Here is a 27730-nt window from a genome sequence, read left to right on the forward strand (position 1 = left end):
TGAGAGGCCCGCGTACTGCAAAAAAAAAAAAAAAAAAAAAAAAAAAAAAAGCATGCACACAACCATACTTATATAATAAAAACACATACAAAGAAAGTATGACTATCAAGTGCATTAGCATGGTTGCCATTGCTGGGAGTGGGAAATAAAACGAAATAAAAATGAATGAATGAATGAAACAGAAGAGTCTAGAACAGACCAATGGCCAAACTTTGCTATAAACTGAGGAGTACCATTGGCTTAACTTTTAGCACAATATAGGACAAAACAAAGTCCCAAGTCTTTAGATTGGCATTTTACGTCTTCTAGATTTGGATCTACCTTTTAAAACATTTTTTATCATTCACCTTGAAAATCTAACATTCCATCAAAATAGAATATTCACTGTGGACTATCAGCAGCCTGTCCTCTGATTCCATGATGTAGTTCCTAATGGTCCTACTTCCCAAAACTCTGTGTCCATGTCCCAATCTCTACATAACAACTTTTCACTTGTCCTTCAAAGTCTAGCCCATGTATCACCTCCCACTGATGCCTCCCCAGTGCCCTTCTCTTCCAGTGGAGAGAAATCTATGTACAAAACAAAACAAAACAAAAAACTAGCACTTCATCAGAATTTTGCTTAAATAATTATCCTTTTCTAATTCATACTAAAGTTTTTTTGGTATTTACTGTCGTTCTCAACATCCAGTTCTTTGCAGTGTAGTATCCTAGAAAACGTACCAGCTATATTCATCTCTGTATCCCATTAGCACTGTCTCAAATATTCCAAGTATCTCCTAAATGATCGAGAAGGAAGAAGAAAGAAAGGGTGGGAGGGAGGAAAAAAAAAAGATTGGAATGAATTAATGAACTGCATTTCAATTCACTGGTTCTTTCAAGGGAGAAAACTGATCAAAAAAAAAAATCCAAACTCACTTAAAATCATAAGAATGATTTCATAACAAAAGATGTCATCACTTTTGTTACTATTTCTTCTCAGCTGTCTGGAGCTTCCTCTTTTTTTTTTTTTTTTTTTTTAGCATATAAGTGCATATATCAAATGGGATTACAAAAAGAAAAATGCAAGGTAAAAGCTGAAACATGTGTTCAGAAGCCTTTTTGTTAGGACACTGTCCCTGCTTTATGCCCGAAACAATGGCAGCAACATGAAAGGCGTGGGGTGGGGGTTAAACCAGTTGCACTTGGAGGAGAGATGTGCTTCCCACTTCTTACTCCACCTCCCTCAGCTGATAGGCTCAGCAAGAGGCAAAAAAAAAAAAAGCCAGGAGGACAAAGAAAACTCAGTCTTCTTATGGGCGGTGGCATAGAGAGTTCTGGGTTCTCCGCCTGTCCGTGGTTTTCCTAGGTCTGGGACCTTGGACAAATCATTCAACCTCCAATCTTCTCTGCTGAGTCTTCTAATTTGAAAATAGGGCAACAGCTATTGTAGTCTCCATTGTTCTTGCTGACTGCCTTTTCTGAATTTTCTTTTAATGACTTGATGCCTTTTTGGGGAAAGGAGGCCGCTGCAGTTCCCTTGTTCAGAGGGGAATGGGTTGGAACCGCCAGGACACTCTTAAGAAGACTAGTCTCTGAAAGGAAGGTGGGCAAAAAGGAGGGATGGGGGGTCCAGGGGGCAATGAGGTAAGAAGGTGCCTCAGAAGCGTCTCTCGGAGGCTTGTAGACCATCTGGCTTCCAGCAGAGCTGCCTCCAGACCAAGTGCAGTTCAGCCCTGGGGACATCTCCCCCAGCACTCTGAAGCAGCTGAGATTCTGACGACTGTACACAGGTGGAGGCAGCATCCGGGGACTTCCCTGTCTATACAGACCTGGGATGTCTGAAGAGACCGTCCTTGAGGCACAGGAAGTGCAATGGGTGTGGCCCAGACAGAGCAGGAGAGAGAGCATGTGGGTCCATCGCAGTGACAGGAGAGGAGGGGCTTATAGGCCTGGTGCAAGGCACCCCTTCCAGGACTCGCAGAAATACATAGTGGGAAATGTGGGAAAGTGAGGGATAGGGGCAGGGGTTCAGGTCAATCAATCGCATTCTGGGGAGAAGAAACAGGGTAAATTGGATATTAAAAATTAATGATATTCACACACTACTATTATATAAAATAGATAAGGAATAAGGACCTACTGTATAGCACAGGGAACTCTACTCAATACTCTGTAATGACCTATATGGGAAAAGAATCTTAAAAAAGAGTGGATATATGTATACGTATAACTGATTCACTTTGCTGTACACCTGAAACTAACACATTATAAATCAACTGTACTCCAATAAAATTTTGTAAAAATTAATGATATTTCATTTTATACCCCAGGTGGATGAAAGCAAGACTTGCTGCTGAAATCACTATGTACATCATGCCATATTTTGCCAATTCTAAGATCCATTACATTTGACCCTTGAATAAGGAAGGGATTGGGGTGCTGACCCTCTTCACAGTTTCACAGCTGAAAATCTGTGTATAGTGGACCCTCCATAGCCCAGGACTCAACCAACAAAGGATTCTTGTAATACTGCAGTATTTACTACTGAAACAAATCCATATAAGTGGATCCAGCAGTTAAACCCCTTGTTGTTCAAGGGTCAACTGTAGTTGTCAGCTGCACCATCAATTTAAATAAGAAGGGTTGGGGGGAAAAAATTTATTTTACCCCAGCCATAATGCTAATCATAAACAATGATAATAAAACAAATCGTGACTTCAGACTGTAACAAAGAAGAATCAGAACTGAGGAAATATATTTTTACCATTTAACAAGCTTTACTGTTATTCAGCAGTATTAACAGTTAAAATTAACAGTGCTTTTAATGGTTTGATAATTGTAAAATTTCTCACACACATTACTTTTACACTTTGAAATATACATACACAGTTTTACATGAAGTTTTTGCACAGAGGTAGGATGGAATATAAAAGATTTTGATCAATATTTCTTCCCACTAATTAAGATAACTTTATTTTTAATGTAAAATATTTAAGGAGTAACTTTCAATAGGAAATAAGGTGATAATGCATACTCAAAAGGAAGGGCAAGGGACTTCCCTGGTGGTGTAGTGGTTAAAAATCCTCCTGCCGATGCAGGGGACACGGGTTTGATCCCTGGTCCGGGAAGATCCCACATGCCGCAGAGCAACAAAGCCTGTGCATCACAACTACTGAGTCTGTGCTCTACAGCCTGCGAGCCACAACTACTGAGCCCACGTGCCACAACTACTGAAGCCTGTGCACCTAGAGCCCGTGCTCTGCAACAAGAGAAGCCACCACAATGAGAAACCACGCACCACAACAAAGAGTAGCCCCCACTCGCCACAACTAGAGAAAGCCCACGTGCAGCAAAGAAGAACCAGTGCAGCCAAAAATAAATAGATAAATAAGAGAAAGACAAATATCCTAAAAAAAAAAAAAAAGGTAGGGTGAAAGTACATATTTTATTGTATTTTTTTGGAAAAGCTTTCTAAATGTTTTATTTGGCCATTAAATGTTGCTAAAATTTTATCAGCTTATTCTCTATGAAAATGTAGATGTATCCTAAACCAAATATTTAAGTAACATTTTACTGGAAACGAAACGCTATGTGTGGCTTCCGTGGTGGCGCAGTGGTCGAGAGTCCGCCTGCCGATGCAGGGGACACGGGTTCGTGCCCCGGTCCGGGAAGATCCCACATGCCGCGGAGCGGCTGGGCCCGTGAGCCATGGCCGCTGAGCCTGCGCGCCCGGAGCCTGTGCTCCGCAACGGGAGAGGCCACAACAGTGAGAGGCCCGCGTACCGCAAAAAAACAAACAAACAAACAAAAGGCTATGTGGTTATATAAATAAGACTTAAAAATGAGATGTATCCCACATACTGTAGAATATTAATATTAAAACAGATATATTAAATGGTGAGAAGATAACTTCTATTATATGTATAGAAGGAGTTAAACTTTGGTTAATTGGGGGATATAAGGAAAAGAGAAATCTCTTCACAAAACAATTGATATTTTATCTGTAAAAATCAATGATTATTATGTCTTACTCCAGGTAATACAAAGATAATAATAGTTCCTTAAAATTTATAAATATAGCAGATATAGAAATATTCACTTACAGCTGAAATTTACTTTCAAAAACTATAGTATGCATATGTAATAAAAATAAATGCATTTCCTACTATGACGCATAACTTCCATCAAAGGTTGTTATATTATTCTAGAATCATCAATATACAAGTATTTCAGTATCAAACAGTTTATAAACATGTTTTCAATATCACTTTCTCAGAAGGGACTTTTCTGAAACTATCTCCCATATGGGGATATATGTATATGTATAGCTGATTCACTTTGCTATAAAGCAGAAACTAACACACCATTGTAAAGAAATTATACTCCAATAAAGATGTTAAAAAAAAAATCTAAAAAAAATTATTTTAATTAAAAATAAAACTATATCCTCCTCTCCTTATTCCTTTCCATAGCACTCTTCTACTGTCCTAAGACATCATAACTTAAAGTTATGCATTAATTCACACATCTCTTTATTTAACACCACTTTCTTTCTACCCAACCTGGCTGTAAACAGAGAGAGAACTACTCTGCCTTTTGTTCACTTTTTTGTCCCAGCACCTATCACAGTATTGGGCACCTAGTAGGCAATTAACTAATACTCATTAGATCTCTTCATATTTCCCTAGTACCCTTACTTTACTCCTTTTCCTGCCTCTTTTCCCTTTTTTAAAACATTATTTTTTATTGACGTATAGTTGATTTCCAATGTTGTGTTAGTTTCAGTTGTAGAGCAAAGTGATTCAGTTACATATATATATATCCTTTTTCAGATTCTTTTCCCATATAATCTATATACAGTAGTATGTATGTTACTCCCAAATTCCTAATTTATCCCTCTTTCCTGTTTTTGAACCCTGACACTTCCCAGCTCCTCCATTAACCCCTGCAAAGTATTCACCAACCTCTGGAACTAGGAGAACATCACTGAGAAACAAGCCATGGATGCCCTCAAGGATGGTGCCGCCACCCCAAGAGGGGAGAAGGAACACAGACACCCTCCGGAAATGCTATAGGAAAGGGGGACGGGTAGGGGGAAAAGGTCTCTGATTCCACAGGGCCAACAGCTGACTTTGCAGAAGAGCCCTGGGCCCCTTGCCTTTGAGCCCCTACACGCTGGGGAAGAGCAGGTGTCACAGGTATGCCTGGAGAGCTGAAGTGGAGAAGCAAGGTGGTGAACACCTGGACTTGGATTCGAGCTCTGCCGTTTACTAGATATGTAACTTGTAAATATGCTTAAATCCTTAAAGGTTGCTTTTTTCAGCTGCCACGTGGAGCTATTATTGCTGGCCCCAAAGAGTGGTTGTGAGAATTAAATGAGAGTATGCTTAAGAGTTTGAACACAGTGACGGACACACACTATGGCCTCAGTGAATGGAACACAGCCTCCATAATTATTGGATCCTGGCCTTGAACTGGATGAATCAGCTTCCTTCACCTTTTCCTGTCTTGTAGAATGAATCACCTACCCAGTATCTTCCCAATGAGATAGCATATCTTAAATATGCACAAATACAGTTTTGGTTTCTTTGCTTTGTTTTGTTTGGGTTTTTTTTGTTTGTTTTTTACAATAGGCACGAATCAAAGAGATACTGTTCTGTTCCTCCTACACCCACATGCACCCACTTGAGTATTGAGACACTGCAAGTTTTCTCACAAGATAAAGGATGTTCATCTTACTCTCTGTGCCTGAGCCCGGCTTGGAGGCCCCTCGAAATACCTCAAATATAGTTTTAGAAATAAGATGGTAAATGGGCCTGTACCTTTTATTAATACAGGCATACCTTGTTTTATTGCACTTTGAAGATATTGCATTTTTTACAAATTGAAGGTCTGTGGCAACCCCGCATCAAGCAAGCCTATTCATGCCATTTTTTCAATAGCATTGGCTCACTTCATGCCTCTGTGTCACAATCTGGTAATTCTCTCAATAGCTTACACTTTTTCATTATCATTATATTTATTACAGTGATCTGTGATCAGTGATCTTTGATGTTATTACTACGACTCGCTTAAGGCTCAGATGATGGTTGACATTTTTTTTGGCAATAAAGTATTTTTTTAATTAAAAATTTACATTTTTTAAGACATAGTACTAGACTACAGTATAATGTAAACATAACTTTTATATGTACTGGGAAACCAGAAAATTCATGTAACTCACTTTATATCAATAAAGTGGTAGTCTGAACCAAACCTGCACACAGTCTCTCTGAGGTCTGCCTGTAGTACCTGCAGAGAACTTTCTTCTGTAGAGAAGTTTTTCGAAGCACTTTCATATATGTTATGTTGTTTAACTCTGTGGCTGGAATTGTTATCATTTTCAATTTCTTTTCTTACATTTTTTCTTAATCTTGTTTTTTTTCCCCCAGAACCCAGGCTAAGATGTTAATGTATTTGCCCAGAGTCCTGTCACTAGCACACTAATATCTGAAGGAATGAGTTGGTCCATAAGGAACCAAAGACACTGCTCCAGGCTATTCCTGGTTTTTTTTTTCCTTCTCTTTCTCCCTTTCTTCTTTCTTTCATTTCCCCCTCAATTCTTTCCTCCTTTCCCTTTTTCCGGTAACCCCTCATAATCTACACCAGTTTTCATGCCCTTCCTCTGGGAGTCTGGAATGCAATACTAATGCGATTACTAAACTACAAGCCTCAAAGGAAACAAAACACAATAGCCTTTTTTTAAAAAATTATTTCAACAGTCTTCTTTCTCAGTTAAAATAAACCCAGCTTTCATTAATCATGCAACATGTTACCTGAATTGAGCTGTTAACAGACTTTTAAAAGTCGAAATAAATATTTGCAGGCTTACGTTGGCACTTCTTTTTGCCTTTTAAATAAACTACCATATAATCATCTGAATATAAAACAGCCCTAAAACTATATAAACTGGCCATAACTTGAAAATGAAAACTCAGAAACCTCAGAACATATTACCCTAGTTAAAATGGGATGACCTGAATCTCCTTTTTACAACTAGAAAATACAAAAATTGATAAAAGAGAAAACTCTTGCTGGGGTTCCATCTTGAAGCAGAATTTATGTTTGTTTCTTATGAGGAGAAGAAAAAAAAAAAACAGGATTTATAAACAACCTTGGGTGTAGTATAATATGGATTAAAATATTTATTTCTTACAAATTTGACCTCATCAAATGTACCAAATATCTGAAAAACGGGACAATTTGTACTTTTTCCCTCTGGTTTTACATTATAGATGCCTTTCACCACCCCATGCTAGGAACTTTCTATCAATGCGGTCTCCATGCAGAAGAGCAGAGTCTAATGTTAGCAAAGGCAATGCCACTAATTATCATTTTCAATACAAGTAAATTTTGGAAAAAAAAACCCTGACCCAAGTAACATGTCAAGTCAATTTAATGAACATCAAATCAAATATTCTTTGACATTTTGACACTATTTTGACCTACTGAATAAATCCCATCATAAATCTGTCTTAAATACTTGAGGTTTTAGAAATTGTTTAAATGTTGTTTCTAAGATCTAGAGATGCATAACAAACTATCAAAGGTAACTAAAGCATCTGTCTTTCAATAACAATTACAATGATTATCTCATTTTGAAGGATTTTAGGAAGGAAGCTATATGCCCTACCTGAAGGAAAAGAAGGAAAAAACTCTCTACTTCAACTAATAGATTTTATCCCCAGGAGAAGCAAAGGAAAATACTCTAGAGCTGGTAGCTTTTTTGGCCTGCAAAATCACAGCTCTGGTAGTTAAATCGTTAGCAAAACTAACCAGAAGAAGGTCTGACACACGCAAATCATCACAATAGTAATAACTTCTCTCTATTACTTTCTTCAAAATGGCACCTAAAATCACTGTGCTTATTCTCTTGTTTATTTTCTGTCTTCTCCCTCTAGAAGGAAAGCTTATGAGAACAGAAACGTTGCCCTTCCCATTCACCCAAAGTCCCCAGTACCAAGAACAGGACCCACATAGAGTGGGTACCTAGCAAATATTTGTTAAATAAACAAGCACACATTTAATCCGACTGGCAGAGAATTGCCTTCATTATATAATCATGGAAATTTATGTATTGTCTAAATTTCCAAAAGTTCTCTGTAGTCCAGATCAACATTGGTACTCATTTCATAGCTAGTTTATGGACATATTTAATCCATATTCTTAAATATTAAAAGACATCTGTAAAAGATTTCTTAGTTATTTGTTTTGCAAAGTGAAAACAAGAAGATAGTGCCTAAATCTACTTCAGTAATAATCTTAACTTCAAGGACAAATTCTCACATTCAAGGTTTTAGCTATCACCCTTGCAATTTAATTATGACTCAGAAAACCCACTGAATTTCCCCAAAATGGCTCGTGAGCTCTCACAAAAGTTACATTCAGTTTTCCTGGACAGGAAAAAGGGTTGTGCTATGTGCTTGAGAGACATCTCTGGGCAGAGAATTTTATTTTCAATACCATGAGTTTTAGTGAATGATACTGAAAAGGAGTGGCCTGTTTTACATCTATGGGTTTACTTTAAGGAGTGTAGTTATTGAAGATTTTCCTTTAGAAAGAAATAATTTCTTGAGGGTCTTCTCAAGGTCATCCAGTCTTTCTATCTTCTTCCATCAGCACATGACTTAGGTAATTATTCTAATGCCCCAAAGTTCTGGACAAAGAAATTAAAAGGCATAGAGAGAGAAACAGAAATTTATAAAAACAAAAAAATCAAGTTTAAGAGTTTCTTTTGTACAGTCTTGAGCCAGTAAGGATGATTGTCTGACTCCAAAAGTCTCTACTGAATGAAATGACACCATCGCTCTTAGGGCAAGGAGGGTCCGGATTTTTCTGTCAAAAGACCTGGGTTTAAGTGCAGGTTCTATCATTCAACTTTTCTCCAGTTCAGTTTCCCCATCTCTAAAATGAAGTCATATTAAAACTCTACAAGATTATATAAACCAGTTGTGAAAGGGGGGGCATATATATTAAGGCAGCGTATTATATGTTATATTAAGGCAGCCTATGTGTAAAGGCAGCCTGCAGGCAGGAATCAGGTGAGGGTACCAGGAGGAAAGACTTTGGGAAAAGATGGGGTGAACCTGGGTGGTCAAGCCATCACCCAGATGAAGAGAGACACTGACCCTTACTACCTGCCCCAGGCCAGTGGCTCCTTTACCCAGAGAAGAAAGCCATTTCCTGGGCCAGCCTTCTTTTTGTATTAGTTATTAAAAGACAACTGATTGGTGATACTTTGTTTGTTTGTTTTGTTTTTTTGTTCTGTTTTCTTTTTTTTTTTTTTTTTTCTGTTGATCGGGAATATTTTGAAAAAGAGGGGCGGGAAAACTATCTGCTAAACTTCAACTCTTGAAGAACTGGGTTGGTGATGAAATACTCATGAATCAATGTCCACTGACAGGTGCTGGCAGGGTTGGAGAAATAATGTGTGTTCTAATCCCAGCCTGGCCTTATGATAGTGGTGCCACTTCAGGGCAAGATAGGTAACCTCTCAGCCTCAGTTTCCTCCCTGTAAAATTGCCCTACTCCACAGGTGTATTATAAGAATCAAATGAGATAAACTATGTGAAAGCTACACTCTCATACACAAATATGAGTTATTAGTATGCTTGTTCTTAGAACTCGTGAGGTACAGAGAGAAAATAATGAAAGGGCAACTTAAACTTGTAAAATAAACCAAGACCATCTACTATAAGTTTTGTGAATCAGAAATTCACACTGTTAAGAAGATTAAATAAAATGGTTGATGGAAAGCACCAGATGCAGTGTAGGTATATAAGAAATGTTCGTTCCCTCCCCTCTTAATTCTCCCTTTCTTCTGTCAAAGCACTTGGTAGGCCATAAAAGCCTAATCAAAATTTAGGTATTACTGTTTATATGGTTTGGTTTGGTTTTTAGCAGTGTGAGGAAGGTGGAATGAACTTGGACTTTGAAGGCAAACAGGCCTGGTATCAAATCCTGGTTTTGCTGTTCACTTGCTGTTTCTAAGTGTGGCCTTTGAGGATGGAATAATCTGTGAGCCTCAGCTTCCTCTTCTGTAAAATGGGCTCATACCTCACAGAAGTCTTTCCCAAACTTTTCCATAATATTGCACACCTTGAAAAGGAGAATATTTTTACTGCAAAGAATGTTGCCGCCCACAGTGAGATGTGACCGTACCAGGTGGCAGTGATCACCCAGATCAGGTGCTGCTTTATTTGGTTTGTGGGCAGGAATAAATGTGAGCCTTCCTGATCATAACAGATGTAGCATGATTTCTTAGATCCCTTTCCTTCCCTAGATCAAGGACAAATGGAGCAACCTACTTGGCTGGCGCGCATCCCCCTGGCTGAACACTCCTCGGAAGGGCAACGGCAGGCTGTACCAGGGCAGGGCTGCCCATCCCAAAGTGATGCTTTGTGGCGACTCTCTTTGTGAACTCACTGGCCCACGTGCCATGTGAGTTGTGGCCTGTCCTCCTTGAAGCCCCTACAGCGCCCCTACCTGAGGCCATGGGGCAGCTGCTGGGTAGCAAGCTGTTCTCTACTTTGTCCAGGCTAGTTCTTGGGGAGAACTAAGGTAGAAAACCCATAGAGATTTGCCTGAATTACACTTCCAGAAAAGACACTGGCAGAAGTCACAAAACCTTAAAAATGAAAGTCCCAGAGAGGCAGTTTTCAGTGGCCGGGGGGGAGTTTTAACCCCAGCTTTTACAGGTACTGAGCTTTTGAGTAACAAGGGAGTGTCATTCCGGAAAAATCTAAAACTTCTTACCATTCCAGCAGCAGAAGCATCATCCATGGCTGGAAGATGCTTCGTGAGCTCACTGCTATTTGAGTGTAGTACTGTTGCTACTCCTGAAATTCCTACCCTGACTTGACTGATGCAAAAGAAGTACCATTTCATGAGCCCCAATATGTGTCAGATGCTCTGCAGGTTATTTTCAATCTTTACAACTACTCAGCAAATTAGCACCCAAGCCTTCTTCCAGTATGCCATTGGGCTGCACCCTGCAGCTTGCCCAGCTTCAAGACCGAAGAAAGAGCCCAGAGTCAGCAACAGAGATGTCAATGGCTCAATGGATGGGGGAGCTTACACACCAGAAGCAAGGTCCTAGAGCGACCCCCCAATATGTGGCAGTCTTTGCTGGGGTTGGGGGGTGGGGGGTAGGAGGGATATGTGTGCTGGGGGCAGGTTACCAGTTACAGGGGGAACTGACATCAGCTTGGCTATGGATTACCAGGGAAACTAGCAGAGGGGCACGCCTCACCGCCCCTTTGATAAGGTATCATGATAGAGATGTTCTTATCTAAAGTTAAAACAATCACTAGCTGGGGCAAGGCCAAGTATGTATCAATAGGAAGGTCAGTCATGTGAGTAGGTGTAGGTGAAGCAGGAACTGGTGAGCAGGAGATGTACAGGGAACAAGAGAATAGCCATCTTGGATGGCCTGATCATACATATGACATATTCCCTGTCCAGTAGGAAAAGAGCTTTTAAGAAAGCTAATGAGTTTTCATTCTTTAAACTGAATTTTTAAGAAATCTAGACAGGGGACTAAGAACTCTGCAGTTTAATATTAATATTGGTACAAATATATAACTAGCCTCACATGGACAGGAAATAAGATGCTATGGAGAGAAGCCCGGGGATGGATGACTAAGAGAACACGAGGAAAAGAAAAACAGGATAAAGAAGGGGCCCTAACCTCACCCTCCTATCATAAGCTCCAGAAGCATACTACAGACTAAGAGTGTACTAGACAGCTGTATATATTTGTGTTCACGGTAACTGCAAATAAAGTGATACTAACCATTGTATATATTCAGTTCATCTCAACTAATCAGTCTGATGACCTCAGAAACCCTTGCAAAGATTTAAGGAAAGGCACCCACGTAATACTCAGAATTAATCCTGATCCATGTAGACCAAGATTTCTCACCCTTGGCACTGCTGACATTTTGAGATGGATGATTCTTCATGTGGGGCTGCCCTGTGCATTGTAGGATAAGTTGCATTTTAGATGAGTTGATTTTTTTCCCCCAAAGGTACCTATTACATTTTAGCCTAAGTACTAAAATAAATGGCAGGGGTATTGTGTGTGGAAAAAATACCTTCAGGAAGTAAAATTACATTATTCCTTTTTTTTTTCTTTTAGGAACTGATCTTATCAAAGCAAAATTGCTCCATATTTAGTACAATTGCCTTTTCAAGTATATGTAATTACAGTTAGCACCTTTTCACATCTCATCATCCACAAATGATGGGCTGCTGTGTGCCAAAGGTGAATTACTTGATGTTATCTAATCTACAATGAAGTTTACATATGTCTGTGTGAACCAGTGTAAGCGAAATGGGAGGAAAGGGGTGTAGCCTAACATTAGGGATCTTTAAAAGGGTAAATACATGCTTGAAAGACCTTATTCTCCTTTTGACAATGGACCTACTTTGACCATGATAATTATCCATGCCAGCTATTGTGAAACAGTTTATACTACATGAGACAAGCACAGTTTTTGGTTTTGTTTTTGGCTTTGTTTTTAAATGCAAGGTCCCATAATTTATAACAATAGCTAGAACATTTGGAATAAAAACCACTGGCTAGGGACTTCCCTGGTGGCGCAGTGGTTAAGAATCTGCCTGCCAATGCAGGGGACACGGGTTCGAGCCCTGGTCGGGGAAGATCCCACATGCCGCGGACCAACTAAGCCCGTGTGCCACAACAACTGAGCCTGCGCTCTAGAGCCCGTGCGCCACAACAACTGAGCCTGCGCTCTAGAGCCCGTGAGCCACAACTGCTGAATCCCGCCAGCCACAACTACTGAAGCCTGTGCGCCTAGGGCCCGTGCTCCACAAGAGAAGCCACCACAATGAGAAGCACGCACACCACAACAGAGTAGCCCCCGCTCACCACAACTAGAGAAAGCTCGCGCGCAGCAATGAAGACCCAACACAGCCAAAGAATAAAAATTAAAAAAATAAAATTAAAAAAAAAAAAACCACTGGATAACGTCAAGCGTCTCCAATTTCTGCATGAAGGACACTGATTTCCAGTAAGGGATTAGCCTACTGCTCATTCCTTCCTGTCTTCCTGGATCGCCCCTCATCCCTACGTTCCTCTTTTTTTCTTTAGCACTCACTTAGAGCTAACCACTTGAGATCATACTCAGTAAGATTTGCTCTACACTAATGAGAGGGGGTGAATACCCAAAAGAAGATTGGCCATGCAGTGATACTGAACATGGGTAATAGGTATATTACACTATGTTCTACCTACTTCTGTGCTTGTTTGGAAATGTCCATCGAAAAAAGCTGTGTTTCTTTAACTATACTCCAGTGAAAAGAGTGAGTCTATGGAACTCAGCTACCACACTGCCCATCCCAATACATCTTCCCTAGCATCTCACAGGAAGACGATACTATTAATTAAAAAAAAGAAAAGACAAGGAAAGAAGCTCACCTCTTTACGTGTGCTCTGGATCCCATCAAGTCATGTCTCCTGAGAGATCTTGCCTCTAAGGCATCCTTTCTCACTCCCACATCTTTAACTTCATCCCCAGCTGACTCCTACCCATCTTCTTTACACACTCACGCTTCCCCAGCTTAATAAAGGGCTTCCCTTGACAAGCAGATCTTTAGTAACTCTACAAGAAAATGAACATGTTTATATTTTTTAAATCCATATAAACTAAAAATTGGCTTTTACAAACTAAGTTACAAGAGGTGTTTCTTGGGACTTCCCTGGCAGTCTGGTGGTTAGGACTCTGAGCTTCCACTGCAGCGGGTGCGAGCTGGATCCCTGGTCAGGGAACTAAGACCCCGCATACAGCACAGTGCGTCCAAAACAAAAGGTTTTGGTTTATTTTTACTTACAATAGCAATTGCGCATCTCACCATCATGTGTCAGAAATACTACACAATACAAAAAGGTTTGCACTTTTTCAACTAATTTAGTAGCATTAACATCAGAGAATGTTTAGGTTGGAAGGGAAACCACATTTCTTCCAGATTCTCATTGGAACAGGTGAAGAGGTAGGGGTCCCCTATGATACACACAACGTTGCTTAGCTCCACCCAGCTGGTTACCCTCTGAGCTAACATGAAGACCCCAATCTCTTGGCTACTGCTCTTCTATCATAAGGTCCTGGAGGCCTTCTTCAGTATAATCAATTCAGATTCAAAGTACAGTGAAATTGTAGGGAGAAAATCCTTTCCACAGCTTTTGGATTTTGTATTACATACACTAAAGTTAACTGTCTTTCTACCAATTAATGAAAATTTTAAAAGTCTTAAGCCCCTCACTAGCAGACCAGAGGTCTTTTGGGGGAAGGGTGTGTCAAAGGAGGAAGGCTGTAGTGGAGGAAGTATCAAGAACCAAGAGTCTCACTGCAGGAGGCCATCAGCTTCACGCAGGATGTGAAGTGCAGCAGAAAGTGCACAGGCTTTGAAATCACACTGGAGTTCAAATCCCTGCGTAGCGACTACCTGTTGCTATTACTGGATCTCAGTTGCCTCGTCCATAAAACGAGACAACAACCAGGACTGCCTCACAGATTTCCAAATCAAAGAGCGTGGCATAAAGCAGATGCGCCATAAAGAGTAAGGTACTGACACCACCCAAGAGACCATCTAGGGGATGCTCAGGCCAAACGGAGCAGTAAAGGCTGGGGCGGGTGACCGCAAGTAGCCTGAACCTCAGAGAGCCCTAGGCACAGCCCCTCTGCTCTCCTCATTCACCCTGTGCAAGGCCAGCTCCGGGTTCTCCGCGGAGCCGCTGACTCAGGGGAAACTAGGAGCCGCGTGGCCACAGGGAAACATTTTTCCTCTTTGACCGGAGGCCCGAAAACTGACGAGACTGAAATGGCTGCCACAACATCAGCAGCAGCAGCCCCGGGGGCAGGACTGGAGGACCAGACTTCCAACCTGAACAGCCTCTCCGACATTGACTTCTACCTCTGAGCCGGCACAGAGTGCTGAGTCACGGCGAGGCGGCGCTGTGCGCGGGGGCCGGGCCCGCGCAGTCACGTGTCGGGGGCTGGACCACAACAACGGCTCGGCGTGCAGCGCCGGCGGCCGCGCAGCTTCCTCGCGCGACCCGCCGGCTCTCCGAGCATGCTCAGAGCGGCGCCCGCTCCCCGCCCCACGGCTCCACCGCCCGGATTTTCCGGGCGGCCCTGGGGGCGGGGCTTGCGGCCTCCCTGGATGGCCGGAGCGCAGGATGCGGTGTTCGAAGAGTTACTGGGTTCCGGCCCCGCGGGTTTTGCTGTTTTCTGCAGAACTGTCCGGGAATCCACCTTTGGTCAAGGCTGATTCTGCACGATATGCGCGCCTTCTTTTCGCTTTAGCCATCATTAAGGCCTTAAACGTTCTGTGCGGGGCTTTCTGCAGAAAACCCACTCCCACAAGTCGAAACCCAGTCTTGGGTGCAATCTACAGAATGAAATCGAGAAGTAAACCAAAGAAAATGCAAAACACTGTCAAATAGAGGGGAATGACTTGTTAATTATGACATCTGTTGATCTGTAGTTGTTTTTTCCCCTTGTAACAGCAATTACAAGTCACCCTGGAGGTCAATTAATTTAAATAATATATTATAACATATCCAAAATACTAGTATAGAAAGATGTAATCAATATAAAATTACTAATGAGATATTTACATTCTTTGTGTGTGTGTACTAAGTCTTTGAATCTGGTGTGTGTATTACACTCACAGCTCATTTCCATTCCAATAAATTTTCTTTGGAAATACTTGATCCGTATTTAGATTTCATAAAATTTACAGATGAAGAAGTGTATTTCACATTCCCAATCTGTTCCAAATTTACTTAGAAACTTTCCAGTAGCCAAATGGAACATCAATTTTACAATTTCTATTTTAGTGGATTAAAACAAAAGTAAAATTCACTTTCTTAAATTAGCCACATTTCAAATGGTCAGCCACATGAGGCTGATGGCTATTGTATTGAACAATGCCAGGGTATGCAGATGTGAGATGAGATTATGAGAATTACAAAATGATCCTTTGGATGCCTCACCTGGATGTGAAACAGTGACCAATACTATCCCTCCCTCCCCACCTCCACACTGCCTTGTTTCCATTTATACCAAGCACTTTTCTAGAGTTAAAGATACAAAAGGCGTGAAACATCTCTATCCCAGAGGAAGTCACTACCTAGTGTGGAAATATTTTTAAATGATTCTATCATAATGTAGAAATAGTGACATGTACAAATGCAACCAAAAGACAGAGAGGAGTAAATGGGACTCAAAGAATGAACGGGATTGTGTCAGGTGGAGAATTCCAAGCAGAAAAAACAGCAGAAAGCCAGGACCGCACAGGTCTAGTGAGGTTGGTGGGGAGGGTACAGGAAGAGGGGGGCTGTGGACAAAGTAGAATGAGGCTTGGTTTTTATCCTGGCTGTTGAAACAGATGATTGAAACCTCATCTACTGAGCTTCAAACCCCCTCACATCCCCACCCACACTCCAGACACATACACATACACCCCTGTGGACATTACAGCCAGACCTTGGGTATCCATGTCCCCAAGCCCTGAGATGGGCACCGCCAATATGAAGGGTGTGGGAGAAGAGACTTCTACGATCATGTACCCATTTGTCAGTCAGTAAGTGGTCACTAAATGTTAACTTTGTGGTGTGAGGGAAGAGGGCACAGTAAGTACACACTTTCTGGTCTCAGTACACATATGATCTAGTTGCTGTCACTTTTCCCCTGATCTGTCATCTCATTGCTCTGTTGACACATTTTTTGAACAACTACTTGGGGGCGAGGTACCTCGTTCCTTCCCTTTCCCGCCAGGATAGGGCCAACCCCAGCTGTTTCTAAAACCTTCTACCCCGTGGTAAGCTCACATGAGCGTCATTTTAATCACTTGATGGTTGAATCCTAGGTTTGGATGGGGGATATACTTTTCAGATGATTCCTTCTAACAATCTTTATGGAAATGTTGACAAAGCCCCTTTGGTTGCAATGAATGGTGTCTGTGCCATCCAAAGAACATATGTCATCAAATAAATAGAGACTACACAAATACTTATAATATGTACACGTCTAAAAACCTGTAGACAAATTTTCTTGCCACACCCTGCTGCTCTCACCCTGGTTTTATAAGTGTGATGCGCTTCTCTCCATAAAAAATAATATGGTGGATTCTTCATTAATTCGAATAATCAAACTTCTTCCCCAATGCAGAGTTTCTCTCTTTGGATTAGAGAAAAAGGATTTTTACACATCGCGTTTCCTTAAGGCGAGGCCTACCCCGGCCTGGTGAGCCCCTCCCCTTGGACTCCGCCCTAACCACGCCTGCGCACGCCTACCCCGCGGCCTCTGAGTCTCTGCGGGTGCTCGGCCACGCCTCCTCGCCCGCACCGCCTCCTTTCCCCGCCCCAGCCCGCAGTCTATAAAATCCGGAGCGGCGGATCGCGCTAGGAAGCGGCGAGCTGTCGGGAGCACTGGGCATGCTCAGCGGCGCAGGTTTTGGTCACAAGTAGGAAGGAGGTAGTGCAGGACACCGGCAAAGAGACGCGGGAGCCACCGCCGCGCCGCGGCTGTGGGGGCCGCCGCCGCCGCCTCGGAGCAGGAGCGGGGCGGGAGCCGGAGCGGGCGAGGGGCCAGGCCGTCGGGCAGAGGGCCGCCCAGCCCGCCCCCCGGTCCGCCGCCTCCGTCCGCGCGGTACACCCGACTCCTGGGTCGGTCCTCCGGGTAGCTAGGAACTCGCGCGGGGGAGCCGGAGCGGACCGGACCCTCCCTCCGCCGGCTGCGGCCCGAGGGCGCCCCCTCGGGGCTGAGCCGCCGCCGCCTTCCGCGGGCAGCTGAGTGTCCGGCCCGCGCCGCGCGCCGGGAACCCGGAGCGGCCGCCGCCGGCCCACAGGGCGAGGAGAGGGGGGCGGCCATGGGGCTACTGTCCCAGGGCTCGCCACTGAGCTGGGAGGAGACCCAGCGCCACGCCGACCACGTGCGGCTGCACGGAATCCTCCAGTTCCTGCACATCTACCACGCCGTCAAGGACCGGCACAAGGACGTGCTCAAATGGGGCGACGAGGTGAGCGCCCGGCCCCCGCCGCCCCACGCCCCTTTGTTCAGCGAGGCCCCAGCGCCCTCGGTCCGCGCCCTGCGCTGCCCTGAGGGTCCCCGCCGCGCCCCCGAGGGTCCCCGCCGAGCCCGCGGACGTCCAGCGCTGTCCAGGGCCGTGCTCCGAGCCTTTGGCCAGACTTTTCTCTCCCATTCATTCATTCGGGGTTCGGTTCCATTCAGCAAGTGCGGAGTAGGCGCTAGAAGGGCCTGAGCGTGCAAAAGTGTGACATTGGGTGCCTGGAGGAGTTTTCATGCTGGGGTGTCTGCCCGCCGCTTATCGACCCATGGTCCCTTCTCAAAATGCCATTAACGTGAAAGGGACTAAGTTGTCCTAGAAGGCCAGTTGCTGTTAGGAATCAGGTCTTCAGGATTTCGCTTCCCCCCCACCTCATCCTGGTACCTTTTAAACCTCCAGCTTCTCATCAACCACCCCCCGACCACCACTTTACAGATAAAAATTAAAAGAAATCATGGCTTGGTTTAATTCTAAATGGGAACTCTGAGAGCTTCAAAATTAGGATTTGTTAGTGCCTTTCCATGGCCCAGATCTAGTATATAAACTTTCCGAATCTGTGCTTCCACATGTGTGCTGCTTCGAGGTGAAATGCCTCTAGATTCTCAATATTGAACCACTGTTAATTGGAATGATTTGGAAAGCACTGCCTTCTGTTAGTTTTAAAGTCTTTTCTGCCAAAGCGTTTTATGCCTTCCCTTCCTGTTTTTAAAAATCACGTGTATATGCAGTTCAAATAATCAAATGACTTCTGGAAACATTCGTTTATATTTTTCGTGTTTTTACCTTTTGCCTTCCTTGGCTTGCCCAGGTGTAAATAATTTATCTCCTTGTCAGTGTTATCACTCTTTACCTAAGGGTCAGGGTGCTGCTACACCAGTGCCGAATCTCTCTCCTTGCAAAAAGTTAGTTTTTCTATGATTGGAAAATGCTTCCTGCCAGTTGAAGGAATTGTGCTCTTGTAAGCTAGAAAAGTATCATGACTAGTAATTCACATTTCTACCATAAGTGGTTTGCCATACTTTATTGGACAGAAGAGGGGTACAGTATGTTTGGTGACGATTCTTCAGTTTCAGACTAAAGCTCTTTTTTTTTTTTAACAGCATCCGACATTTTATATATTCATTTGTGTATTGTGTTTATTTTATGATCTATGCTCTGTTCCCTCTAGATTTTTTTTTCTCTCCCACACCTCCCTTTCCTTTTCTTCCACTAACAAACCCATGTCCTTTGGAATGAGGAGTTTACTGTTTAACAGAAACCATGGAGTAGAAAAGTTATCTTAGATTTAAAAAATAACCCGCTGATCATTTATTATTACTTTAAATTCTGCTTCAGTCATGTCTGGGTAGAGTGTAAGATTTTCAAAAAGAATAAAATTCCTGCCTGCCAGTATTGACAGTCCTCTTGGAAATAAGCAGCGTGACCCAAGGGGAAGAATTGAGATTGTGAAGACTTCCCAGGTGGTTAAGAAAAAAGCCCCACTCTTCCTACTCCTGGAAGAGCACTTCAGTGAAACCTTGGTCTCCCCCAGTTTGATTCTGTCTCCTCTCCTTGACCTGTGGCATGCAGGGGCTAACTCTCCGTTGTGGTACCTCTGCATCTCTGGACAGAGAGAAATGTGACTTGGGCGGGGGAGGGGGGGTTGTCTCACACCTAAGCATTTGCTGATGCTTCTGTTCCTCTAGCATCATGTAAAGGTAATCACTATTATGTTACAGAAAATTACTTTTCAAACTGGAGATCATGATCCATTAGTGGGTTGAGAAATGAATTTAGAAGATTTTAGAAGTCTGAAATTCGTTGTTTCTTTACAGCATCTGACATTTTTACCCTTGAAAAACTAGAGTCTGAACTGCTCAGGTTTACTTATACGAGGTTTTTTTTGTCGGATAGTGAATACAACCTGATCCACGGTTGGCTGAATCCACAGATGCTGAATGGAAGGCCAACTATGGGACTTGAGCCTCTGCGGATTTTGGTGTCTCTGGCGGGTCCTGGCACCAGTCCCTCGTGGATACCGAGGGACTACTGTGTATTATTTGTGTATTGTGTGTATTTTATGATCTCTTCTCTCCCCCTAGATTTTTTTCTCTCCGAGACTTTAAAAATGGAAATGGGGTAGGATGAAGAGTATTGATTTATCACACATAGTGAGAATATTATGTCAAACTTGAGTCATTTGAGAGTGTGTGTAGGGGTGGTATATTGGGTGCATGTAAATTATTTCTTACTGTGGTTGCAGTTACGGGGTTTGAAAGTCAGAGTCCCACATTTATCATGGCAGGCCTCCCTGATGAGGTGAGCCTCTGAGAAAGAGCAGGACGTTAACACTGTTAGCATTGATCCTTGCACATAGTGGGAACTCCCTGTCACGTCTACTGAGTAAAAGTCTGCAGGCAGAATCAGCCTGCAAGTGAGCTTGTTTGTATGCAGAAGCCTAGGAAACAACCAAGAATCAGGCTGGGCCCATAAAAGTGGAGAAGGGTGTGGTGGGTGCCGTGGCCCTGGAGATGAAGGATGTCCCCACCAGACAGAAAGGGGTGTTTGGGACGTGATATGTTGGGCTGGGTCAGCGTGATACCAAAATACTGCTCTTTGTGGAAGTTTTGATGTTGCACTTACAGGACCATGGACTCGGATTAAAAAAGGAAAAAAAAGCAGCCTAAACCTGTCATTGTAGATCTGGTTGGAAGGAGAGCCTGCCACTTTGGAAATGCTTGGCGCTAGGACACTATTTGTCTCTGGTGGTATTTATCAGGAAGAACTTGGATTTGGAGTTGCACTTGTGTTGTATTCCAAGGCTTGCCAACCACCTTTGTGGTTGTGAACCTCACTTTTCTCCTTCGGAAAATGAGAGGGTTGTTCCTCTTTGAAACTCGCCTGGGATCATCTTCAGACTGCTGAGTGAAGAGAAGGCTGCCACCAGTCACTGTGGTAAAAATGGTTGTATTGTACAAGTGTGTGTCTACTGGCTTTTTGGAACTCAGAAGTATTTTCCTGTGAGAACCTTAGAAACAGGCAGATTCCCAGGTCAGCTTACAAATGCGAGTTTCGCCTTTAGTGTGGCTGGTCCCAACCCATTGATCATGCTGTTACTGTGGGTAATCGAAGTTCTAACTCCCAGGTACTGGGAAGATACTTCATGCTGCCCCAGTTGGGGGTGAGGGGGAGGTGAGATGGGTGTTCCTGGGGGCCCTGATGCCTGCTAAGCATTCTTTTATGCAAAAAAGCAAGCACTTCTCTCTTCACAGCCCGCACACAACTTTTTAGGTACAGATTTTGTTTGTAAGTTGGAGTATGCACATTAAAAGACAAACCTAGGAAGTTTATAAACACTGCAAATGTGGCAGTAAATACGACTCTTGAATGCTTCCTAATATCCCTCTAGTGTCAGCTACCTGCCAGCCTCTTCAGCTACTTAGTGGCAGAGGCATTATCAGAATTGAAATCTGCCTGACTCCACGTCCATTTCTTAAATACATTACACCAGGTTTTGGAATATTTACAATGTATGAAATTTCATCAAATCTCTTTTTACAGAGTTCAAGCTCTCCAGGTTACAGAGGTGTCAGAAAAACATTTTAAAGGAAACATTTTTTCTGATTTTTCTTTTCTTTTTTGCCTTTCAAAGGCAAGAAGGTCAATTGTGCTCTAATTAGCAGGTAAATCCATGAGAACTTTGAGAGAAATATACATCTTTAATATTTATGAGTGCGTTATTATCATGTGTAAAACCAATAAGAACTGAGATGGGATTTATAAAGGGCTGGCATATCATTCATAGTTTGAACTTCAAATTACCTATGTAGGTTAAGAATGCTTACATGACTAATTAGAAAATGCATAGCTTGTTAATCAGTAAGCTTATGATCCTATAGCAGAAATAACACCCTGAGCTATAAATCTAGAATGGACAAAAGCATAGTCATTTGAGTCTAATTCAAGGTTCTGTGTAGCTTTGGATGAAGTGTTTATCTCAGTTTTGTCATCTGTAAAATGGGGAGAGTAATACCTTCCTTGTAGCGTTAGTAAGACTAAATGAGATACTGTTATTGGAATGGTTTACAAGTTAAGTGCCTAGTCTTTTAAGTAAGACTCATAAATGTTCACTTGGAAATGTTTAAATACGCAGGATATCTCATTTAAAGTATATCATTTAAATAGCCTTGGTTTTTGGGGAATGAGGCATACTATGTTTCCCGGTTTTTAACTGAAATTTGCCCATTCAGATATAACTGTATTCCATTAGCTTAGTAATTGTTTATGGTATTTCTAAACTGCATTTCAGAATCTAAATTGTGTTTTTAAAATGCATTATTTGACAATGACTTCTTAGATTAAGGTATTGAGCACAAATTACTCTGAGAATTCATGAAGATTCTGTAGGTCATTGTGTGCTCTCTGCACATGAAGCACAGTTGCTGCATCTTTCTGTCTTTTGCTGTCACTGTGGACATCAGTTTATCACCATTTACTGATGTGTCTAAAGCACGGTGGTGAAATCCAGGAAAAAGAGTGAAATATGGTTAGAGCTTTCTGGTGATTTTTTTTTTTTTTTTTTTTCAAGATTACCTTTTATAACCAAGAGGTTCATTTTTGAAGGTTAGGGAACCAGATAACTGACTGTGTGTACAGTTGAGCTTTAAATAACATGAATTCGAGCTGCACTTGTCCACTTATAGATGGATTTTTTTTTCAATAAATCACGTACTAGAGTACCATATGATCCAGACCATAAAATTTATATGCAGATATTTGGCTGTGGGGAGAGTCAGCATCCCTAACCCCCTCATTGTTCAAGGGTCAACTGTGTATTAGGAATTGAGGCTAAGAATTTAAGCTTGACTTAAATGTGGGCTTGACTATCACTTCTGATGTCCATCTCAGTTTGGGATTTTTTTCCCCCTGTTCATTTCGTGTTATATAGTTTTATGTGGGCTTTCTTTTTAAACCAATTTCATTGAATTATAATTTACATACAGTAATACGCACCCATTTTAAACATAGAGCTCAATGACTTCTAACAAGTGTATACAACCAGATATCTGCAACCACAGTGAAAATTAAAAAATTGGAAACATCTGTGTATATATAACACTTCCAACACCCTCCAGATGTTCCCTTGTGCCCTTTGCAGACGTGTGAGACACACAGCACCCCAGGTGATTCTGATGCTTCAGACACCATCTTTGGGAAGCTGCCCTGGAGAATTAGGGTCGTTATTTATATGAAAAGAAGGGAAAGCATTCCAGGCAAGTGAACAGTGTAATAAAGGCAGAAAGGTGAGAAATAGCATTGGTGTGTGAGCGTTCTGTGCCTGGTGGTGTTGTCAGTGCGGTGAACAGGTAGGATTAGTTTGTAGAAGTCTTTGGATACGTAGAGGTTTTGATGTACTTTAAATATGGCGAAAACGCAATGGGAGGAAAATGTGTATTCCTTCTGCACACCTGGCTCCCCTAGAACATGTTTCTGGACTCCTGAACAAGTTACTGTGACCCCACCACATCACTGTTGAATTCCTCTTTGTGAAGAGGAACGTCCAGGATATCACTTCTAAAGGTACCACTTCTAGGAATGTCTAGTGGTGTGTTAGCAAATGTACTAACTAGAACTCTGTAGCTTCATTTTGAAGGAGAAATCTAGGTAATGTTCAGTGTAAGGCCCCGTATCTTGAGAAAAGATGTCAGAATATTATCTGAGCCTCAACATAGAATTTGTGTTTCTGTCTAGGAAATCTTTCATTATCTAAGGTTTTCTCCTGTATTTTCCTCTAGAAGTTTTATGGTCTTAGGTTTACATTTAGGTCTATGATCCTTTTGGAGTTAACTTTTGTATATGATGCAGGGTATGGATTTTTGGGTTTGGTTGCTTTTGCACAGTGCCCCAGCACCACTTGTTGAAAAGACTATCCTTTCTCCACTGCCGAAGGCCCTTGCACATTTGTCTAATATCAGTTGTCTATGTGTGGTTTCATTTCTGGACTCTTTGTACTGTTCCATTGCTCTATTTGTCCTTATGCCAATACCACACTTTTTATTGCTATAATTTATAATAAATTGTGAGATCAGTTAGTCTTACCTCTCCAACTTTGCTCTTTTTCAACTCATTTTGACTCTTTTAGGTCCTTGAATTTACACATGAATTTTAGAACATCTTGGCAGTTTCTACCCAACCCTACTGGGATGTTGACTGTGGTTGCATTGAATCCGTAGATTGTTTGGGGAGAACTGACATCTTAACAGTGATGCTTCCAGCCCATGAACAAGTATACCTCTCTACTCTCTCTCATCAGTGTTTTGTAGTTTTCAGTGGACAAGTCTTTCATGTCTTTTGTCAGATGTATCTCTGAGTGTTTCATATTTTTTTATTGTAAATGATATTACTCTTTACGTTATAATTTCTGATTGTTGTTGCTAATATATTAAAATAAAATTGATTTTGTGTATTTATCTTGTATCCTGCAACCTTACTATACTGTTTTTGAACATAGGGAATACAGTTCTAGTAACTGTTTTAATATCTTTGCTAATTCTATCATCTTTGTCCTTTAAAGTCAGGTTCAATTGACTTTTTCTCTACATTTTGAGTAGGTTTCTCTGCTTCTTTGCATGCCTGGTAGTCTTTGATTGGATGCCAGACATTGTGAATTTTACCTCGTTGGGTGCTTGATATTTGCATCTTCCTAAGCATATTCTTAAGCTTTGTTCTGGAATATAGTTATTTGGAGATGGTTTGATCCTTTCAGGTCTTGCTTTTACAATTTATTCAGCAGGTCCGGAAGAGTGTCAGTTTAGGGCTAATTATTCTCTTCTGCCGAGGCAAGGCCTTCAGGGGTACCTTCCTCAATGCTCTGAACTAGGAGTTATTCCATTCTGGCTGGGGGGAAGGCACCCTGTCCCAGCTTTGGGTCCTCACCTCTCATGTGTGGGTCGATTTACTACCGAGTCCTTAAGGGGGGACCCTCTGCAGATCTGCGGAATTGTCTGTGCAGCTCTCTTCTCTTTGATACTTGGTCCTGTGACCTCTAAATTACTTGGTTTCCTCAGATATTCAGCTCTATCTCTTCCATTCACGAAGTCCTTCCCCCCACCAAACCCCCACTCCCACCCTGGGCTCTGCTTCACCTCCCTGCCCATGATCTAGTGCCTCTGGCCAGGCAGGAAGCTGGGGCATTTGTAGGGCTCACTCACTTTAAAATTATCCCTCCTATCACAGGGATCTCTGCCCTTTGTTATCTGATGCCCAGTGTCTTGAAAATTCTTTTCTATATTTTCTCTCTTTTTTTTTGGGGGGGGGGGTGAAATTGATCACTATTACTCCATCTTGATCAGAAGTGGAAGTTTTTCTACCTTTTCTTTGAGCTCTGCTCTCCTTTGTCTATAAACTTTGTCCAGAGGCTAGCTACCCTCATGGTTATATCTCCAACAACCTAGATATAGCCAAGTTTTTAAAGTCAGAATTTTCTTTGCCTTTATGCTGTAATGTTCATCACTTAGTACCACTGTTATCATCCTATGACTGGATGTTTGGTGAAAACACAATTATTTTGAAGTTTGCATACATGTTTAAGAATGGACTAACTTGAAGATGGGAGTGCAGCCCCAAGTCTTCCTCCAAACAGTTGTGTGATCTTAGATGCAGAACTTAAATTCTTTGGCCCACAATTTCCTCATCTGCAAGAGTAATCAAAAAATTCTATCATTTGGTTTTGAATTGCATGCTTTTATATGTATATATAATTTCTAATTGTATCTTTTAACAATCTGTTTCAGAATGTTTTAAATGCCACACAACTTACAAAAATCAGGAAATGTGTACAAGAGATAGTAGAATCCGTTTCCTTATCCTGTCACCTTTTGGGTTTTAGGATTTTTCAAAGAGAACGTACTTTACTGGCTACTGAAAAAGTAATCTAATTACAAACCCATAGATATTAGGTTTCTAAAACCTTTTCCTTAACTTCCTAAGTAAACCTGTTTGAACCCCATAATGTTTCTGTTAAAAAAAAAAAAGCAAGCAAGATATTATCGCAGACTGTTTCCTTCAGAAAAACTGAGACTTAAGCTTCACTTACATGTGGCAAATACTAAAGGCTTTATTTCCATGATAGATGACTTTTAAGTATTTATTGAGTGACTCCTGTTTATCAAGGACTCCCTGTGGTAGGTCATGGGGTTGAAGAGAGAAACCAAGAAAAGGGAGAAGCTCCCTGCCCTTGAAGAACTCCAGTGGCATGGCAGGACCGGGGGACAGGCTGGAGGGAGGAGGGGAGGAGTTTGCTCTCTGCCTGGAGACCCTGGGAGTCTTAGAGATGGGGGGCGGAGTGGGGGACCTTCTGGAAAAATCTCAAAGGGAGACAGCGCAAGGAGGGAAGGGTGCGTGCAGACATGCAACTGTGAAGTGCCTGAAGTTGAGGATCACTGCTGTGGCGTGGGACCAGAGCAGGGCAAGGGGAGTGGTTAGAGGCTGAGGCTGTTGAAGGTCCTTTGTTTTTTTTGTTTTTTTTTTTGTTTTTGTAATTAATTTTTTTATATTGGACTATAGTTGATTTACAATGTTGTGTTAGTTTTAGAGGTACGACAAATTGATTCAGTTATACATATACATATATCTATTCTTTTTTGAATTTTATTTTTTTATACAACAGGTTCTTATTAGTTATCCATTTTATACATATTAGTGTATATATGTCAAGGTCCTTTGTAATGGACCACGCCAGGAGACGTGGTATTGTCAGTCCAGGAATCGTACAGGGAGACTAATCCTGGGTCCCTTTGGCGGTGGTGGGGAAAACGGGCTGGGAGGGTAATTAGAGGCTGGGAGCTCCCACGGCAGAGGTCACCTCGATGCTGAGGGAGGGGAGAGAGTGTAGCCTGTGGGGATAGTTCCTGGGGAACTGCTTGGATCTTCTGGTTTGGGACCTCCTATGTGAAGGAACCTGGTGCTCATACAGTGGAGATGCCGGGTAGACAGTGCAGAGGGAGCTGGAGCAACATCTGAGCTGGCTGTGTGTGCAGCAGGGCAGCCACGGGCCTACAGATGGGATTAAAGCCAAGGAGGAGAGCGAGATGACTAACCCAGAGAGGAAGCGTGGCCATCACCTCCGACCCCTAGGAGGACCTGGACGTGTGTGGGATCTGGAGAAGGACCAGTGGGGGCAGTAGGACTGCCCTGGGGGCAGGAAGGATGGCAGGCTTTCGAGAGGGGTGCAAGGATGGGACCGGAAGTGAAGCCGGAGTTGGCCCGTTAGGGGACTGGAGGCTTTGGCAGCGACCTATCTCGAACATACTGAGAACTTGGGAAAAGAGCAAAAATTGGTTTCCAGCCAAAGTAAATGGCTCAAAGCCCATGCATGTTTTCACAGCTTGTAGGGTCCTTGAAATCTTGGTTATGATTTTCAGAAAGAAGCAGAATTGAATTGGGAAAGCATATGCATTTTGGTTACTTAGTAGCCACGGGGATTGTATATTGAAACTGATCATAAAGGATTGAGTAATTTAGAATGATGACCCTGAATCTCCTCCACTTAAAGGCTGGGTTTCTCAGACGTTGTTTCAGAAGTTGAGGAAACATAAATAAGCGTCAGACTTCTAGCCAAAAGAGCACATCTTTTATA

General features: G+C 42.3%; 1 protein-coding gene and 1 long non-coding RNA gene across 5 annotated transcripts in view; one reads left to right on the plus strand and one right to left on the minus strand.

The window, feature by feature from the left end:
• The window catches only part of LOC102992379 (uncharacterized), a 43902-nt gene extending 28813 nt beyond the window's left edge, over positions 1-15089 (minus strand). The window contains exons 1-2 of one of the 2 annotated variants that reach the window (XR_008615703.1): positions 14956-15089; positions 13463-13646 (exon numbers count right to left, since the gene is read on the minus strand). This is a non-coding gene — a long non-coding RNA (uncharacterized lncRNA). Of the gene's footprint in view, positions 1-13462; positions 13647-14925 lie in introns of both variants that reach the window. The other variant, XR_008615702.1, reaches the window with a different exon arrangement.
• A 2491-nt stretch (positions 15090-17580) lies between these two features.
• The window catches only part of GCLC (glutamate-cysteine ligase catalytic subunit), a 40445-nt gene continuing 30295 nt past the window's right edge, over positions 17581-27730 (plus strand). For 2 of the 3 annotated variants that reach the window (XM_024121890.3, XM_028478902.2), the window contains exon 1: positions 17582-18066. In XM_024121890.3, coding sequence (XP_023977658.1) covers positions 17917-18066 — 150 coding nt within the window. In that variant the 5' untranslated portion in view covers positions 17582-17916. Of the gene's footprint in view, positions 18067-27730 lie in introns of all 3 variants that reach the window. The other variant, XM_024121889.3, reaches the window with a different exon arrangement.

The sequence above is a fragment of the Physeter macrocephalus genome, chromosome 18, assembly GCF_002837175.3.
Source record: "Physeter macrocephalus isolate SW-GA chromosome 18, ASM283717v5, whole genome shotgun sequence".
In the NCBI taxonomy this organism is placed as follows: domain Eukaryota; kingdom Metazoa; phylum Chordata; class Mammalia; order Artiodactyla; family Physeteridae; genus Physeter; species Physeter macrocephalus.